The 18,225-nt window shown below is 35.2% G+C and overlaps 1 protein-coding gene across 1 annotated transcript in view; it reads right to left on the reverse strand.

Annotated features, from left to right (window-relative positions):
• The window catches only part of ZNF804A (zinc finger protein 804A), a 287,373-nt gene extending 283,306 nt beyond the window's left edge, over positions 1 to 4,067 (reverse strand). The window contains exon 1 of the mRNA XM_082690937.1: positions 3,952 to 4,067. Within this exon, the coding sequence (XP_082547063.1) occupies positions 3,952 to 4,062 (111 nt within the window). The 5' untranslated portion in view covers positions 4,063 to 4,067. The remainder of the gene's footprint in view (positions 1 to 3,951) is intronic.
• Between the last annotated feature and the right edge of the window lie 14,158 nt (positions 4,068 to 18,225).

Genomic DNA, 18,225 nt, shown 5'->3' on the forward strand with positions numbered 1-18,225 from the left:
TTCAAAAACAGATAACACCAATACCATCTCTTTATCAATCCAGATAGTAACATACCAGTTTCTATGGAATCTCTAATTCAGTATCTAAATTATAAAAGAAATATGTCTGAAATTAGGAAATTGGGATTATAATATTGACTTACTGTATGACCTCAAAATCACCACTCAATTTTTTTTAATCCCATAGTCTGTAAAATAGACCTCATATTCTTATGAGATATAAAAATGCTAACAAAACATAATGAACAAATTAGGAATGGTTTCTAAGTTTCCAAATGCCATATTAAAAGTGATCAAATGTATATTTAAATTGTGTTAAATATATAAGTATTTTATATGAAAGGTTTTTAAATATATAATTAGGATAAAGAAATTTTGCAGCTCAGTTGACAAAACATACATATAACAAAATGTTCTCATCCAATAAACAATTTTATACACAATGGTTATATCTGAGGAATAATCTAAGGAAAAAGAATGAGGTTACATGGACAGTAAACTTTATTCATTGTCACTAAACCATATAACTTATTGAGACATATTCTGGAGCATTCATAAAATATTAGCTTATCTCTTATTCCATGGAATTAAAACGATATCACAGATATGATGCCATTAAAACAGAAATCATGACAAGTAGAGTGACATTTCTCCTTACTTGTAAGACACTACAAAATGATGATGCATATATTTTCAGTTAAAATTGTCAAGAGGAATTATTAAAAGCTCAGAAATAAGGTCAAGATTAACAACAGGCTTAATCTTTAAGTATCTTTGTAAAATTGTATGTGTGAGGGATATAATACGACCTATAGAAAGACTGTACAGTTTGATAATCTCCTCAGTAGAAGTAGCGGGATTACATTCTGGATTTTAAGGCTAAGCAATTAATCAATGTCATTGAGCCTGAGGTAACTTTTTTCTATAAGTAACTTCTAATTCATGAAAGAACACTGTATTAACAGTTATAAGCTATGTTAAATTCTTCATTAACTTTTGGCAGATTATAACTCCTTTAAAAGTATAAACTAAAAAATTGTGCAGAATATCCATTAGTTATCCAGTAATTGAAAATAACTGGAATTTCAATGGCAAAATCAAAGTACTTTTTCTCTGACTGGTTTTAAGCTGTGCTTTCCTGAAAAAAGAACAAACACTTGAAATATTGTTGAAATTCTTTTGACTTAATACTCATATCAAAAATGCAAAAGTGGGATGAATTTTTTAAAGGCAAAATTAAAAACATGTCAAAATCAATAGGCAACAAAATAAAGAGGGTCTCATAATTTTTACCCTCTGAAACCAGGATTAAAGAGTAATAACCACATATTCTTACTTGAAAATGTTCAAAATATAGTATATGTACATTTTTAAGATAATATTAGTGTTTCTTCTTAAAGTTCCTAATCCTGAGAGGTTTCAGCTTCAGTTTCTGTTTTCAGCTTATAGTGCATTTTAGCTTCTGCTAAATTTTTATAGCATCCTATTTTTTGTGAAGAATACATTATTAGGTAAGTCTAGATAGTTATTTAACTAAGAACATTTATGAATATGTTTAGATCTCTTCTGCTATACTTAAAGAGAAGCATTACTCTCATTCTCCTTAATAACAAAATCATCAAAAGATATATAGAAAACAAATATATGATATATATTATATTGTAAAGTAATAGTTTCAAATACAGTTGGACCATGTATGGAAATCTGTGTAAACTATTAAGTGTAAATCTCTTAAATGGGAAATATAAACTTGAGCAGTTTATAAACACAGTCTAGAAGGATAAGCTATTAAGTTACTGTCAGCCCTTTTTCTATAACTAAAAGAAATATGATAAGAGCTATTTCTAAGTCTTCTTCCTCCAGTTTTTTGCTCCAATATTTGCCCATATTTAGATTTATTCATCTTATTTAATAATTGCTTTTTTAACACATATTTTTTTTTTAATCCCAAACTGACACTGGCAAATCTAGACTTTAACCTACCTTTTGTCAATATGAGTGATAAAGAACTGATTGACTCAAAACCCACAACAAACAAATCTGCATAAGTAAACTGAACCACTGTTAGAAACCTAAGGTTGATTTAAGAGTATGTCTGAAGTTAGGAAATTGGGATTATAATATTGATTTTCTGTATGACCTCAAAATCACCACTCAATTTTTTAAAAATTCCATAGTCTGTAAAATAGACCTAATATTCTTATGAGATATAAAATTGAGATATTTATGAGAGATAAAACTTACCATAATTATCACAAGTTCTGTTTTGGCAACTTTTTTTCCCTATATACACTACTATGTTTATCTTTTTTTCTTTTTCTTCTACTTACAGGATCATTGTAACTATAGAGATCTTGTTGAGTGAATTTGCCTTTTCCACAAGTAAAACGATTAAAAAAACAAACCAGTGCATATTTTCTTAAATTGAAAAGTTCCCCCCACCAAAATATTTATTTTCCCACACAGCTGAGTTCTTCAAGAAAATAATTAGAACCAAAACAATTTTAGTAATCCTCATAGCCTTTGCTTACTGCTCTGCATAATACTCCAGTAGGAAAGACCACAAAAGAGTATTTTCACTTTCTTTTGTTCAACACCAATTTTATCCACAACAATAAAAGCAACAAAATAACCCTGACTGTTTGCATCTTAGATAAATTGAGAGGAGGATTCCAATAGATTCCAGGGAAAAAGGAAAAAAAAAATCAAATGTTTATCAATGCCAGAATTCACTTAAAACTTCAGAAGAGAATTTTTCATTTTTGTAAAACATCACATCACTTTTTAAAAAACATATGTAGAATCATATTTCAAAATATGGACTGAGTCTGTCCTTAAACTTCTACTCTATCTAGTCAGGCTCAGTAACCACGCTGTAAAACAAGGGAGGGGGGTGCTCAGACTTTAGTGATACATATATATATATATATATATATATATATATATATATATATATATATATTGCATATTAACACCTTATTTTAGCTCTACTCTCCTTGCAGTACTTAAACTTAATGAGCTTTTCCTCTACTTTTTTTTTTCTTTTTTGAAGTGTACACTTCTCACGAGTCAGTTCCACAAGGAGGTTTTGTAACTAAGAGGGGTTTTGTTAGAAAAAGTAAGAGCTATTACCCTGCACCATCTCAATGCTCAGCACATCCTCCCCCACCAATCAGGAGTGCTCTTTCGACTGAGATGCTGAAAGACGAAGCTCTGTGGTCCAGTGAGAACCTCCCAGGAACTGCATGGGTTCTATTTGTCTAGCATACTTCCTAGTGGCTCTGATTGTGACAGAACGCTCGCCCTTCACATTTATCTCTAACCTCTTTTGAGTGAATAGCTTAAAGTGGGCGACAAGGGGTTCTGGAGTCACTCAGTCAAGCTTAGTACTGGCAACTTCTCACTAGAGAAGTTTGCTGCCAGTCCTTCAGGAGACAATCAAAACGCGAACTCCTTCTGAGACCATCACTCAATCCCGCCACCTAACTCCGCGCCACCAGTCACATGGCTCCCTGCTTCCATCGGAGACACCCACATCCTCATTCACCTTCAGCCTCTTAAGCCAAAAGATGTTAGAGGGTCACTTGGGGTGAGCGTGCTTTTATTTTCTTTCTTAAGAAAAGGTCCTGTTGACACGATCTGCTTCCAATAAGGAGACATGGTGGTAATCTCCAGCATTACGGGGTGAGGTGTTGAGAGTCCAGAGCATTGTCGAAGAGTCCACCAAAACCACGGATCACAGCTTCCTTAAGATTACAGCCTTGTTCTACATCTAATTCTCACCCCACGCCCACGAGATAGATAAATTGATATATTATAAACCAAATTGAGACGCAACACCTCCAAAATTTCACAGTAACCTCAATCCTCCAAATGCCCTCTTTAGGGAAGGGGGAGGGAGGGAGAAAGAGAGAGGGGGGAGAGAGAGAGAGAGAGAAACAGAGCTATTACCAGAGTTTTGTTCCCGTTCTTGCTGAGAGGGCCCCGGAAAACTCCCTTGATGTTGCGAAAGTGTCCGTTGCTGAGATGCGTGGAGCTGATGACAATGTAGTAACACTCCATGGGGCAGCCGCCGCCTCCTCCACCGCAGCCGCCGCTTCCATGCACCTCGCGCCCGCAGCCGCAGCGCGCCGGAGCCCGGGCAGGGTGGGCTGGGGACCCGCCGCGAGGGCGAACCGCCGCCTCTCCCTCACGCCTCGGGGAGACAGACTCGCTACACCCCTCTGCCGTGCGCGCCCAGGCTCCTCCGCCTCCGCATGCTCTCGGCGCTCTCGCTCTCAGTCTCCGTTTCTCTTACGATTCGCCCAGGGGCGACGCGCCCCGCGGGAGCTTCTCGGGCTGGGAGGGGCCGGCCAGGCGGCAGGACCCGGCGGGACTCAGTGCCGGCGCGGCGGCCGAGCGGAGCCGGGCAGCGGGAGCCGCCCGAGCGGCAGCGGCGGCGGCGGCGGCGGCAGCAGCATCCCCCGCGCTCGGCGCCCGCTCTCGGAGTTGCCGCTGCTGGCAGGCATGAGTGTTATTATAGTGAGCGGCGTTGCCGGTCCATTGCACTGAGCCAATGGCAGGGAGCCACTGGGCTGATACTGAGAGCTGTCAGAGGAGTACATCTGTCACCCGCTGCCTTCCCCCGCCCTCCCCCGCCGCCGCCAGGACCCACGGCCGCGACGGTCCGGGCGCGAGTGGGAGCGCCCAGCGAGCGGGACGCCCCCCGCGCTGCGCCGCGGCCGCCGAGGGCCAGGGACGCGACGGCCACCGCGGGCGGGCGGCAGAGCGACCCGCGACTGAGAAGTGGGAGACTCCTCTAAGGTGGGGGCGGAGGGGAACAAGAAGAGACGGAGATTTCTTGCCTGCCAGTCGGGAGGGGGGGAGGAGGGGGAGGGAGGGATAAATAAATTAATAATTCAGTACCAAAGCCAACCGCTTCCAACTGCAGCGTATCCAGGCAGGTGCCAGCAGCTGCTTCTCTCCCCAGATAGTTGCTACCCATTGGACTGGGCTTATTTGATTTTATTTGTTTTTAATGTATTTTTAGTATGGAGGTTGGATCCTGTTCACAATCATAGAGAAAGGAAATGTTCCCTTCCCAACACCACCACCACCACCCATTTGTAGAGAGATCACAAGTGCCTGTGTTGGTAGTTTGGGAGGTGGGAGCCAACAGGGTGAGGTGGGGGAGGGAGTTGTGGCGATGTGCGTGGAAGTGGATAGAAGGTAAAAAAGGGACTCCTGGTTAATGTGTTCCTGGACTTGGCGTTCCCCTCACCCATCTCCCCTGAGAATCTCGGTTCTTTCTAAATTGCCAAAGCTAAGGGGAAAGGCATGCTTTGCCGCAAAGAAGCTGCTGCCACGAGCTTGCTTTGCATTTCTCTATAGTTCTTTTCACACTACGAAGTGGTAGAACAAAAAGCGTTTGCCCTAGAAGCGACCTGAATGGAAAATCTCCTGCAAAGGAACTAATGGGTTAAGGAACTAATGGGTTCCTAACGGAAAGTAGGGGATGGGGTCTGCTGCGTTCCCTGAAGACTGCTTTTTAAGGGGGCAAGGCAGCCATCCGCCTGGATGTGCCCTGCGACCCTCCCTCTCACCCAGTTGATTCTCTCTTTGTGTAAGTTTAACTCCTCTGAGGTGGTAGGGTGAGAGCATCCCATCAGGTATATATACGACTCATTAGTCCGCACTTAAAAAGATCGATAGCAGGCAGTGGCACGCTGGGAGATGGTGCCTTCAATGGATTTGCTGAAGGCTTTATTTTCCTGTTGCCTTGAATGGCTTAATTGGTTAAAGCAGATTCCAGACATTCTGATGCTCCTATGTCAGAGCAAACTACACTTTGATATAACCTGTGTTTATCTTGTTTATTTGAAGGTCAAGATTTCAAGAAATTCCATGCTGGGTATCCCATACACAGGATTTAATATAGCAGTGATTCTGCAAACTACAATATGGTCCTTAAAATGAGTCTGCCAGTTTGATATCACTCTTTGAAAGAGGAAAAGAAGAGAAGGGAGAGAAAAAAGTATTTTTAAGAGAGGCCATAATCATGTGAGTAAATTAGAACTTACAGGGATAGAAGAGGGAAATGCTAGTTTCATCTAAGGGAAATTCTCCATGTGCCATGCTTCAATTCAGACAAAGAAAAAAAAAGTGGATGTGGATTGATCATAGCTCATTATGAAGTGTCACAGTTATTTAGAGGTATTGGCTAAATTTCTCAGATATCCACTTGGGGGAGTCTGGAAGTCTTGGGAGAAAAAAGAGAGCAAGAATTTCTAAAACTTACATACTCCATGGAACAGATCACCTAATAATTTATTAGAATACAGTATGAAGGGCGCCTGGGTGGCTCAGTGGGTTAAGCTGCTGCCTTTGGCTCAGGTCATGATCTCAGGGTCCTGGGATCGAGTCCCGCATCAGGCTCTCTGCTCAGCAGGGAGCCTGCTTCCTCCTCTCTCTCTCTCTCTGCCTGTGTCTCTGCCTACTTGTGATCTCTCTCTGTCAAATAAATAAAATCTTTAAAAAAAAAAAGAATACAGTATGAACATGATTTTATTAGAAAAAAATTAAATATTCTCCACTAAATATGTGGAAATTAAAACCATTTTGGTACTTATCATTACAGCTATTTTTTATTTATTTTTATTTTGAGGATGCAGGCATTCTCTGTATGTATCATTTTGGGGACAACTTTGACCCATATGATTTTCTTTTTCCTTTTCTTTTTTTTTTTTTAAAGATTTTATTTATTTATTTGACAGACAGCGATCACAAGTAGGCAGAGAGGCAGGCAGAGAGAGAGGGAGAAGCAGGCTCCCTTGCCAAGCAGGGAGCCAGATGTGGGGCTCGATCCCAGGACCCTGAGATCAAGACCTAGGCCAAAGGCAGAGGCTTAACCCACTGAGCCACCCAGGCACCCCTGACCTGTATGATTTTCATTACAGCTTCTGATGTTTTGGAAACTTGCAGTTATTAGACACAAGATAAGAATCTTTGCTATTACTCAACCAAACCAAGGAATCTCCTTAGGAAATGGAAGAAGCCTCATATATGAAAGAATCAGATAGTATAGTTTTCTTGTGTATGCAATCACAGTAGCCTAAGCTACGTTTTTGAAATATTATGCTCTCAAAATACTTATGACAAGATGTTCAGATCTTTATCTACACCATGAAGCTCAATTTCCAGTTCAGGAAATAGGAACATTTATAGGAATTGTCCCATGGAACAGAATATCATTCATATGGAAAATCATATTATATTTCTAGCAGTAAAGTTTATAATATATATATATATCACAAATATCATACATATGTGTGTGTGTATATATATATATAATAACAAATGTCAGGGAAATATTTTAATCTCTGAAGAGTCACTTCACTGTCAGAATAGGTTATTTTTGCTACTCACATGCTTAAGGGTATGATGAGGTGACTTTAGATTGTGACATGTAAACCTACGTATAAATGGTAATAAACACGCCATAGATTTGCTGCTAAAACATGAAGGATGAGGACAGTTATAAAAGAATGTACATTGTTTGCATAAAATTTGTCCTCATTGTTTCTCTATATGTAAGGTAATCTATCTCAAAGTTACCTAATACTGAGTGTGATCAGTAAGATTCTGTATCTACAACTTGAACTTAAATAGCCATATTTCAGAAGTCAGTGCAGCTGCCTTTTGTTTACTCTTATCTCAAATGAGTAGCAACAGCTATAATGATCATTCAAATAAAACTACTAATCACACTATATGATAGTTATATCATTATCAATGAGCTCTATTACCCATAGACTCTTCATCCTATCAACCTTAATGTTTAGAACAGTGAACCACCACCATTTGCAATCTGGTTTCTAACTATAACAAACAACTACTACACATAGTGGAGTTTTTGTATCAAGCATGAAAGAAACTTTTCATTTGAATTTTGCTAAAAATGATGATAGAAGACTAGTAGGACACAGGACTTCCCCATCATCTCAGAAAGGAAACATGCCTTCCTATGGCAATAAATTAAAATCAGTAGACAGTAATAAATTTTTGTGCCCTTGCATTTTGCTGTTTTCATTTCTTTCCTTTTGTCATTTTGTGAAGAAAGTTTTAAGTACATAAGTAAGCATCTTTAAATTCCTATTATGTTATAGTCTCTGATATCCATGGCCTATTCCAATTACTTACTTAAAACAATTCTGATTTCTGTTATTCATAATAATTTTGGCATGGATTATTTCTATGGAACAATGCAACCCAAATTTTTAAAAATAAAATATGTCCTCCCAATCACCTGGAGAATTTAGGAGACCCAAGTATTGGAGGCCTGGAGACCTGTTTTAAATACCTAACTGCTACTGTAAACATGCAGAGTCAATATTTCAAAATCAAAAAATTTTTTAAATATCTTATAGGATAATCGTACATCACTTGGATTTAATTGGCAACTTCCAACTTGAAAAAAGTACAATCAATAATTTAAATATGAAAATTTTATGTAAGTGATATTATTCTAAAAAATTTGCAGTTCATTTTTGCAAACACACTTCAATTTTTCTCTAATTGTGATTTTTAAATCAAGCTCCCCTAAACTCTCTGTTTGTACCGATTTACCTCACTTCTTATTCCTCATCTTGCTTTCCCTAACTCCAATTTGTATGCCAGTTCCCTGCTGAGCAACAGGACAATGTTGTTGTTTTGAAATGTAAAAGCAAGGTTTTGCCTCCTTTCCCAGACCAGAGGCTGGACCCCTACATCCTGAATCCCTGCCCCAATTCACTCAGTCCAGCTCTTCCAGAGGGAAGTAAATCTTGCCTAAGTTTGCTTTCTGTTATTTCGGAACATATGTTGCTACCTCCGCATAGTTAGACTTCCTACTTCCTGTCATTACAATCTCTGTATGCTTTTACTCTGTTTGTCTGGATAACTTCCCATCACTAAAGTGAATGATCCACAAATTAGATTCACTTTTAGGTTCCCACCTCAGCCTTACCTGAGCTTCTGGGAACCAAGTTCTTCTTCTTATGTCATTCTGGAAGAAAAAGAAAAGATAAAAGCGTATTTCAGTGTTTTCAGATGTATTCTTAGTAGTTACAGAATATATCATTGGGATTCAAAACTTTTCATTACTATAGCAATCTTAACATAATAAGCATATTCTTGATAATTTGTAAAATCATATAATAATAATTTGTAGCTAAGTTTTGTCACTATATATCACTTTTGTTTGCATTTATGTTTGTGACCACATTGGTACCAACTATCACTGCTTTTAATCTTTTGGACTAATGAGGAAAAAAAGCTAAAAACATAACACATAAATGTTTTACTTATTCTAAGATAAGACCAGAGGATATCATGTCATCTGCATGAATGAAGGGGTGGCATAGTTAAACTGGAGAAAAGTGATAAAAGAATTGTATCACCTTAGAGCACCTATATTCACCATAACCATCAGACATGCTTAGATCAGTACTGACACATAAATATTCATAAAAACATTCATGTTTTGAGAAGGCTTTGGTTTTAGCAAAGCAACATCATCTGTTGTATTAAATTAAGATTGTAAATTTGGATGTTTTTTCATATTTTTATTTGATTTCTATTTTCTTATTTTGTATTTACATAAAAACTATAAGCATATGTGTTTCATAAGTAGTTTAATGTTAACATATCTGAGTAAAATTATGCTACAAGTGAACTTAATCTATGCTGGTAATCTTTAAAAATGATCTATATGTTAATCAAGTTATTCAAACAATGGTGTCTACCAGTCGTGAGATATGTATCAAATAAACATTATTGACCTTATCTGCAGCTGATACTGTTATTATATGATTTGAAAGGAGATGGTGACTTCTTAAGTTAATTATTAGTTAATTATTACCTATAAATAAGTCCATCTCCCATACTCCTGTTTCTGCATTTCAGTTCTGCTGGATTTAACAGTGGGGCCTCTTAAAAACAAATATTGTAATCTACCAAATCTAATACCAAATCAGTTATAAGGCATACCCCTTTAATCCCCACTATCAATGCAAACACACTTTCAATAAACTGCAAGAAACCACTGACTACAATACATCTGAATTATGGAGATGTGAAAAGCAAAAAGGCATCTTAGAATCCATGAACTATTAAATGCAAATTTGTGGAGACACTACTACCATTAAAATCTTACTAGAACTCACTTTAAATATATCCAACTAAAGCAACCATGGAATATTGAATGAATAGTGACTTAACTGCAGTTATTTCACTTCTAAAAGAAAGGGAATAAGGTAGATATTATCTTGTTCTCAAGCTTTAATTTCTCTGGTTCTCTGGAAACTTCTTTAGAGTCAATATTGGTCAGGCTTGGCAGAACAGAACATCAATTTAGTTTTCTACTTGAGTATGTATGTCTTGAATGGCTGAAAGAAATGTAGAAATTGTGGAAAAGTGGGAATTAATGAAAATGTGAAATGGATCAGAGAGAAATTTCACAATTTTGCTTAGGTTCAAGCCTAACAGATAAGTAAACAGTAGATATTATGCATTTTTTACGTATCTTAAAAGAATGGTAGATAACATACTGACCATTATAAGGTATTTATCTGATACCTAGAATAGGTTTTTATCTTTTTTATTCCGTTATTTTTCAATTCTAATAAGTAGCATTGGGATAGATGCCAGGACACTGCTAACTTAAGAGCCAAAGCTACATTTCTAACATGTTGCCAAATAAATTAATGTAATTGGATGCGATATAACTAAATTACCAAAAAAGATAACATTAAAATATATTATTGGTAGTCAAGATAAAGATGAACAGTTATTACATTCCTATGTTTTACAGTCTTTTTGGAAAGCAATCTGACAACATTTATTAACATTAAAATTGTATATAACTTTTTTTTTTTTTCAAGATTTTATTTATTTATTTGACAGAGAGAAATCACAAGTAGATGGAGAGGCAGGAGAGAGAGAGAGAGGGAAGCAGGCTCTCTGCCGAGCAGAGAGCCCGATGTGGGACCCGATCCCAGGACCCTGAGATCATGACCTGAGCCGAAGGCAGCGGCTTAAACCACCGAGCCACCCAGGCGCCCCATATAACTTTTGACTTAGACATTGCATTCCAGGGACTCTCTGAACATTAAAAAAAGGATAATCACAAGAACACTTAATGCAATATTGTTTAATTGTTCATAATAATAAAAAACTGGAAAAAAGGGAAATTATGATCAATAAATGAAGAGTTACATGTTATATATGTTAAAGACTTTGCATCCTTTAAAGTAATACAGTATTTTTATACCTATTAACTTGGTAAGATTATGTAGTTATTTTATGGTGTAAGAAATATAACATACAAAGAGAAGAAGAATATAAAATAGGATTTGATTATGTTTAAAAAAAAAACACAAAGAACATGTGTATATATTTGCCAAAGAAAAGACAGGTATGAATATAGGTAAGAGTATATGTAATATGTTAACATATTTTAATGTTAACTCAGAGGGAGAAGAAAGTACTAGAAGCGAAGGAAAAACCTAGGGAGGTGGAAGAAAAAGATAAGACTGACATGCATATATATACTGACATGTATATGGGTAAAACATTTAAAAAAAAAAAAAAAGAAGGAAAGAGGGAATGGAGGAAAATGCAGCTAGCACCATAACTAGTATGTGAAGAATTATACAAGATAGGGGAAAGCAGAGAAAATATTGGGAAGATACTATAATGAAAGCAATTTATCTGTAATGGTGAATAGAGACAGGGATGAAATAATGAATCAGGGAAATGGTTTTGGACTAGAATTTACAAGATTTACTGATAGATTTGGATGTGGGGTGATGAAAAGACCAACACATAATAACAGAATTTGGCCTCAGTTACTGGTGCAGTTTACTGAGATGGGAAAGTGTGGAGAGGTTGTGAAAAATGCTAAAATTTAGATTAATTTTTTGTAATAAATATCAGATGTATTTTAGATGTACAAGTGGAGAGAGTAGACATGGCCAGGTATAAAGTCTGAAATCAGGATCAGATACTCATTTTGGATCCTGAGGTAAATCAGTGCCATATATAGCATGGGGGTCTTAAGAGGTCATATGAGAGTACCTGTATATAGATAGATAGCTGTAGGACAAATCAAGATTAGCTATAGGAAAAGCAGCTTAAAAAGAAGACAGAAAATGAGCTGCTAAAGAATGTTTAAGACCAAGAGAATATGATGCCTTGGAAGCTCTTCCTCCAGAAAAAAAGGGGCGGGTCAAATTTAAGAAGAAATTGATCAACGTGAAAAATGCTGTTGATAAGTCAAGTAAGATGGGATCAGAAGAGAGATCTCAAGTCATCCATCATGAAAGATGTTGGTGACCTCGGTGAAGCAGTCTCTGGAGTATACCAAAAGAGTTAAGAAATCAAGCATGTGTGCTATTTATATGAGATATATTTTGTGGAAATATTGTAGATAGAGTAGATGTAGCTAAATTTAGGAACAGAATATGGGGCGCCTGGGTGGCTCAGTGGGTTAAATCCTCTACCTTTGCCTCAGGTCATGATCCCACGGTCCTGGGATCAAGCCCCACATCGGACTTTCTGCTCAGCAGGGAGCCTGCTTCCTCCTCTCTCTCTCTGCCTGCTTCTCTGACTACTTGTGATCTCGGTCTGTCAAATAAATAAATTAAAATCTTAAAAAAAATAATAAAGAAGAAATTTAAGAACAGAGTAGAAGGTCAAAATTCAATAGTATCCCTCAACACAAGCTATATATACTTGAACTGCCCTCTTCTCTGGCATACCCTTTGCTAATAAAAGGAAGAAATTGTGGAGATTTTTCACTAAAGTGTCAAATTTATGTATGGTCATTTTGATTTAGAATCAAATTCATATAACTTATAAATATGTAAATTTTGTTAACTTACTAAAGTGGTCTATAAATAAATATTTTGTAAGGCTAATGAGGTAAGGTGAAATGGACACTTTATAATATTCAAATGGAAATATTTAATTGTATGATATTAATGAAAATAATCATAAAAATATTTATCACAGTCATTACTCCCCATTTGCCATCCACAAAGGTTTAACTTGTCTGCCAAATGATCCTATTCCCCAAACTGATTGTTCTATGATGGGCCCCTGAACCAAGCAACTCAAAATGGCTCACACTAAGTTTCATTAAGGTCCAATAATGTGTACCTGGACTCTTAAGAACATCAGGAATTATCATTGGACCTTATTACTACAATGTACCTTTTTTCTATATAGATAAAAAATGGAGAATGTTCCTAAAAACTTATTCTTAAGATTTTCTTGCTTTCATCCATTGTTTCTATGTGACAAATCAGAACTCTTATAAGAGAATTACTCATTTAAGTTAAGTTAGTATGAATTGGAATTTTTTAAATTTTTTATTTTTTTATAAACATGTATCTCCCTGATATGAGGAAGTGGTGAGGAATTGGAATTTTAAACATGTTCATGATGATTCTGAATTCTGGTTACAAATCTTAAGAAATCAGATATTTGTTTTTCCACTGCATATAATACACCAGCACCATGAACAATATAAAATTTGAACAATGGAAAAATCATTAAATAATATAGATAATCTGAAAAGTATATTATTGCAAATAATATAATAATATTTTAATATCATGAAAAAATGTCCATAAAGCTACTATTATAAAAATGGTAGGTATAAAATTGCATCTTGAAGAACAAATATTGTTAAAATATCTATTTTACCCAGAGCAATCTAAAGATTTAATACAAACCTTACCCAAATATAAAAAGCATTTTTCACAGAACTAGAACAAAAATCCTAAAATTTATATGGAATGACAAAAGACCCCAAATAGCCAAAGCAATTTTGAAAAAGAAAATCAAAGCTGGAGTTTTCAAAATTCTGGACATCAAGATATATTATGAAGTTGTAGTAATCAAAACAGTAGGTACTGGCATAAAAGTAGACACAAAGATCAATACAACAGAATAAAAAAATGAGTAAATAAACCCTCAATTGTATGTTTTTTTAATCTTTAAGCAAGAAAGAATATCCAATGGGAAAAAGACAGTCTCTTCAACAAATAGTGTTGAGTAAACTGGAGAACTACATGCAAAAGAATGAAACTGGACCACTTCACCATACATAAAAATCAATTCAAAATAGACTAAAATCCAAATTATGAGACCTGAAACTATAAAAGTCCTACTAGAGAGCACAGGCAATATTTTCTCTGACATTAGTTGTAGCAACATTTTTCTAGATTGTCTAGAAAGCAAAAATAAACTATTATGATTATATCATAATAAAAAGCTACTGCACAGAGGGAGAAACAATAAAACTAAAAGACAAACTAGTGAATGGGAGAAGATATTTGCAAATGATATATCTGATAAAGGGTTATTTTCCAAACTACATAAAAGAATTTGTACAACTCAGCAGCCAAAAAACAAATTAAAGAATGGGCAGAAAAAAAGAACAGATACTTCTCCAAAGAAGACACACAGATGGCCAACAGACATATATTAATACTTGCTCAGCATAACTCATTACCATATGCTACAATAAGATATCACCTCACACCTGTCAAAATGGCTAAAATGAGGGGAATCCTGGGTGCCTCAGTTGGTTAAGCATCTGCTTTCAGCTCAGGTCATGGTCTTGGGGTCCTGGGATCAAGCCTGCATTGGGCTTCCTGGTCATAGGAGAGTCTGCTTCTCCCTTTCCCTCTACTCACCCCCACAATCATTTGTGCCCTCTCTCTCTTACTCTCCTCTCTCTCTCAAGTAAACAAATAAAATTTCTTTAAAAATAGCTAAAATAAAAAAAAACATAAGAAACAATAAATGTTGGTGATGATGTGGAGAAAAAGGAACCGTTCCTCCTGCACTGTTGGTGGAAATGCAAACTGATGCAGTTGCTGTGGAAAATAGTATGAAGGCTCCTCAAAAAGTTAAAGATAGAACTACTCCATGATCCAGTAGTCACACTATTGGGTATTTACCCCAAATATACAAAAACACTTATTCAAAGGGATACACATACCCCTATGTTTATAGCAACATCATTTACAATAGTCAAATTATGGAAGCAGCCCACGTGTCCATGGATAGATGAATGGATAAAGAAGATGTGGTATATATACACAATGGAACATTATCCAGCCATAAAAAGAATGAAATCTTGACATTTGCAATGATATGGTTGGAACTACAGAGTACAAAGCTAAGTGAAATAATTCAGAGACAGAAAAATACCATATAATTTCACTCACATACAGAATTTAATAAATAAATAAATAAATAAAACTGAGCAAAGGAAGTAAAAAGAGAAAGAGAGAGAGAAAGAAATCAAGAAAGAGACTCTTAATTATGGAGAATAAACTGATGGTTACTGGAGGGGAAGTGGGTGGGGGATAGGCAAAATAGGTGATGGGGATTAAGAAGTACACTTGTCATGATGAGCACTGGGTGATGTATGGAACTGTTAAATCACTATATTTTACATTTGAAACTAACATAACACCGGAATTTAAAATAAAACAAAATAAAGAAATAACATTTGTGTAAAAAACAGGAAAATAATAAAATTGCATGTATGTATAAAAAAAAAACCCTACTCCTACTCACAAGACCTTACAAAAATGACTTTATGATATTACAATAAAGATTAATAAGTAAATCTCTCAATAGTAAAACTATGATTATTTTCCTTAGATTTTTTGCATATATTCATATTTTAAGTGATCATTTTCCTTTTCATGAAGAAAAAGACATTTTTACTGATTCTTAAATTTAAAGAAAAATTACATTTTTGATCTAGAAAAAAAGAGGAAATGAGAAACTATTAAAAATAAATGAATAGTAGAAAAAGGAAAAAATAGACAAATATCTGATAAGCACATGCATTTTCCCAATGAATGGAAATAATTTAAATTATTTTATAAAAGGGAAAGGCTTTTAGATTATAAAATCTGAAGAGTGATAGAGGGATAGAGAAGTTGAATATACAGAGGAAGAAACTGCAGTACTTAAAAAGAAAAGAAACCATAGTTTTTACATTTCTATCCTGTGAAGTAAAATTTGAAGCCAAAAATATCAAAGAATGCAATTGAGGAAGATAATACAACATCTACAAACAGTTATGCACCAAATAACATAAAAGCAAAATGCATAAAGTAAAAACTCATAGAAAAATAAATAAAATATACAGGGAACAATAAACAAAAGAAATGTCAAATAAGCATGAGATATTATTGACTCACTTTTTCCATCAGATTATTCAAAATAATAATAGATTGATAGCATGTATTAGTTAAGGTTAGTGATAATGTAAATTGATACTACCATTTGAAGGGTAGGTTGGTTTTATTCATAAATTTTTTAAAAGCACATATCTCATATCTCAGCCATCCCACTTCTTGCAAACTATTATACAGAAATAATATCATGAAGAGATAAAAATATAAGCTGAAGAGTAATCACTGCAGGGTGTTTATAACACCTGAAATTGGAAAACAACCAATATGTCCACTAAAGGGGAATAACTAGCAAAAATTACTAAAAATGTATTAAGTAATAAATTGGAGATCAATTCTTTAGAAACAGCTATGTCTCTATTAAGTAAGAGTTTCATCTAAAAACATCAAGACCAATAACTACAGTATGTTCTCACTTTGCCATAATTAAATTAATACATATAAACAGATGGATAGTGATATGCAGAGGGGAAAGGCAGAAAGGCTGGATATTCAAGAGCATTTCACAGTGTTTAATATTGTTAAGATTAAGTTGAATGATTTGGGACTAGGACCAGGGAGTTTGTAAAGAAGTTCTTAATTTCTTAAATTTTTTTTGTTTTTGTTTTTACTGACTTTAAGTGGATATGTAATAATACTTGTTCAGAATTTTTCTTAATTTTTAAAGAAATTAAGATATTCTGTGCCTATTTAAATTGATCTAAGTATTATGTATACAATTTATTTTTTTTATGTATTTGTTTGCTTTTTCAGTTCCCTAACAGTATTAAGACACCTTAAGAACAGCAACTTTGGCTGGTTTGCTTACCATTGCATCTCTGAAGCCTTGAGGAGTATCCTGAGCTTAGAATGTGCTCAATAATTATTATTGACTGACTTTCAGGATCAAAGGAATTAGAGCAAGTATTTGTAAAAGCAAACACATTATAACAATGCTTTTGCTCATGGTAAATCTGTTTTTATTTAATGTGTTGTCTATTTATAAACCACAGAACATGAAGTAAAGTAGGTTTCCCCAGTATATCAGTGTGAATAAACATCAAATTCTCTACAAAGGTCCCAAAACAATAAAAGCTTAAGTAAAACAATTTATTTCTCTCATCCATGATAGTCAGTGTATATGTTTCCTTGACAGTGTCAGTGACCCAAGGTCTTCTACCTTGGTTATGCCATGCTAAACATGTGGCTTCTATCTTGTAATTTAGGATGATTGCTCTTGTTTCTAACATTGCACACATGTTTCAGCAAATTCAAAGACAAGAAGGGCAAATGGAGGGCATGGCTCTTCCCTTTAAGAAAATGGCTCTGAAGTTGCATATGACATTTCCTTGCTGTATTTAATTGGCTATAACTTTGTCATATCACACAAAGCTGCTAGAGGAGGCTTGGGAATGTAGTGCTTGACTCTGTACCTAACTGAAAATTAAAGCACTGTTTTATTAAAGAGAGAAAAAAATGGATATTTCAGCACTTAATCAAGTTCTTAAATTGTTGGGGCAATAATATTTGGGGAATATATGATTGTGAGAAACTGATATAAAAAATTCTATGACAATATTATCATACATGCAGTTGAGAGCATTTCAATTATGCTGCATATCCTAGACAAGAGAAAATACCATTAGAATGTAACTTTTGTCAAAAATAAATTTAAAGGGAAATTTGGAGATAAGGGGAAGTATATAACATATCTATAAACTACTACTTCCCTTATAGTTCTTGTAAATTTTATAAATCCATAACATTTAACCTCAAAATATTATTGAATGTCAGGGAAATAGGCAGAAAACCCCAACATAAACTATTTCACATTGGCATTCAACTATATTTTTCCTTCATGACTTAACTATTGCACATAAACTTAGTGCTTCTGGCATTAGTCTTCATTTCATATATTACTAATCTCAGTTTAAACTGTTGGTCTCATGAACAAAAATTAATTTGTTTTTCAATGAATTAGCTTACTTCAAGGAAGTGACTTTTG

This window comes from Mustela nivalis (assembly GCF_964662115.1).
Source record: "Mustela nivalis genome assembly, chromosome: 11".
Classification (NCBI taxonomy): Eukaryota; Metazoa; Chordata; class Mammalia; order Carnivora; family Mustelidae; genus Mustela; species Mustela nivalis.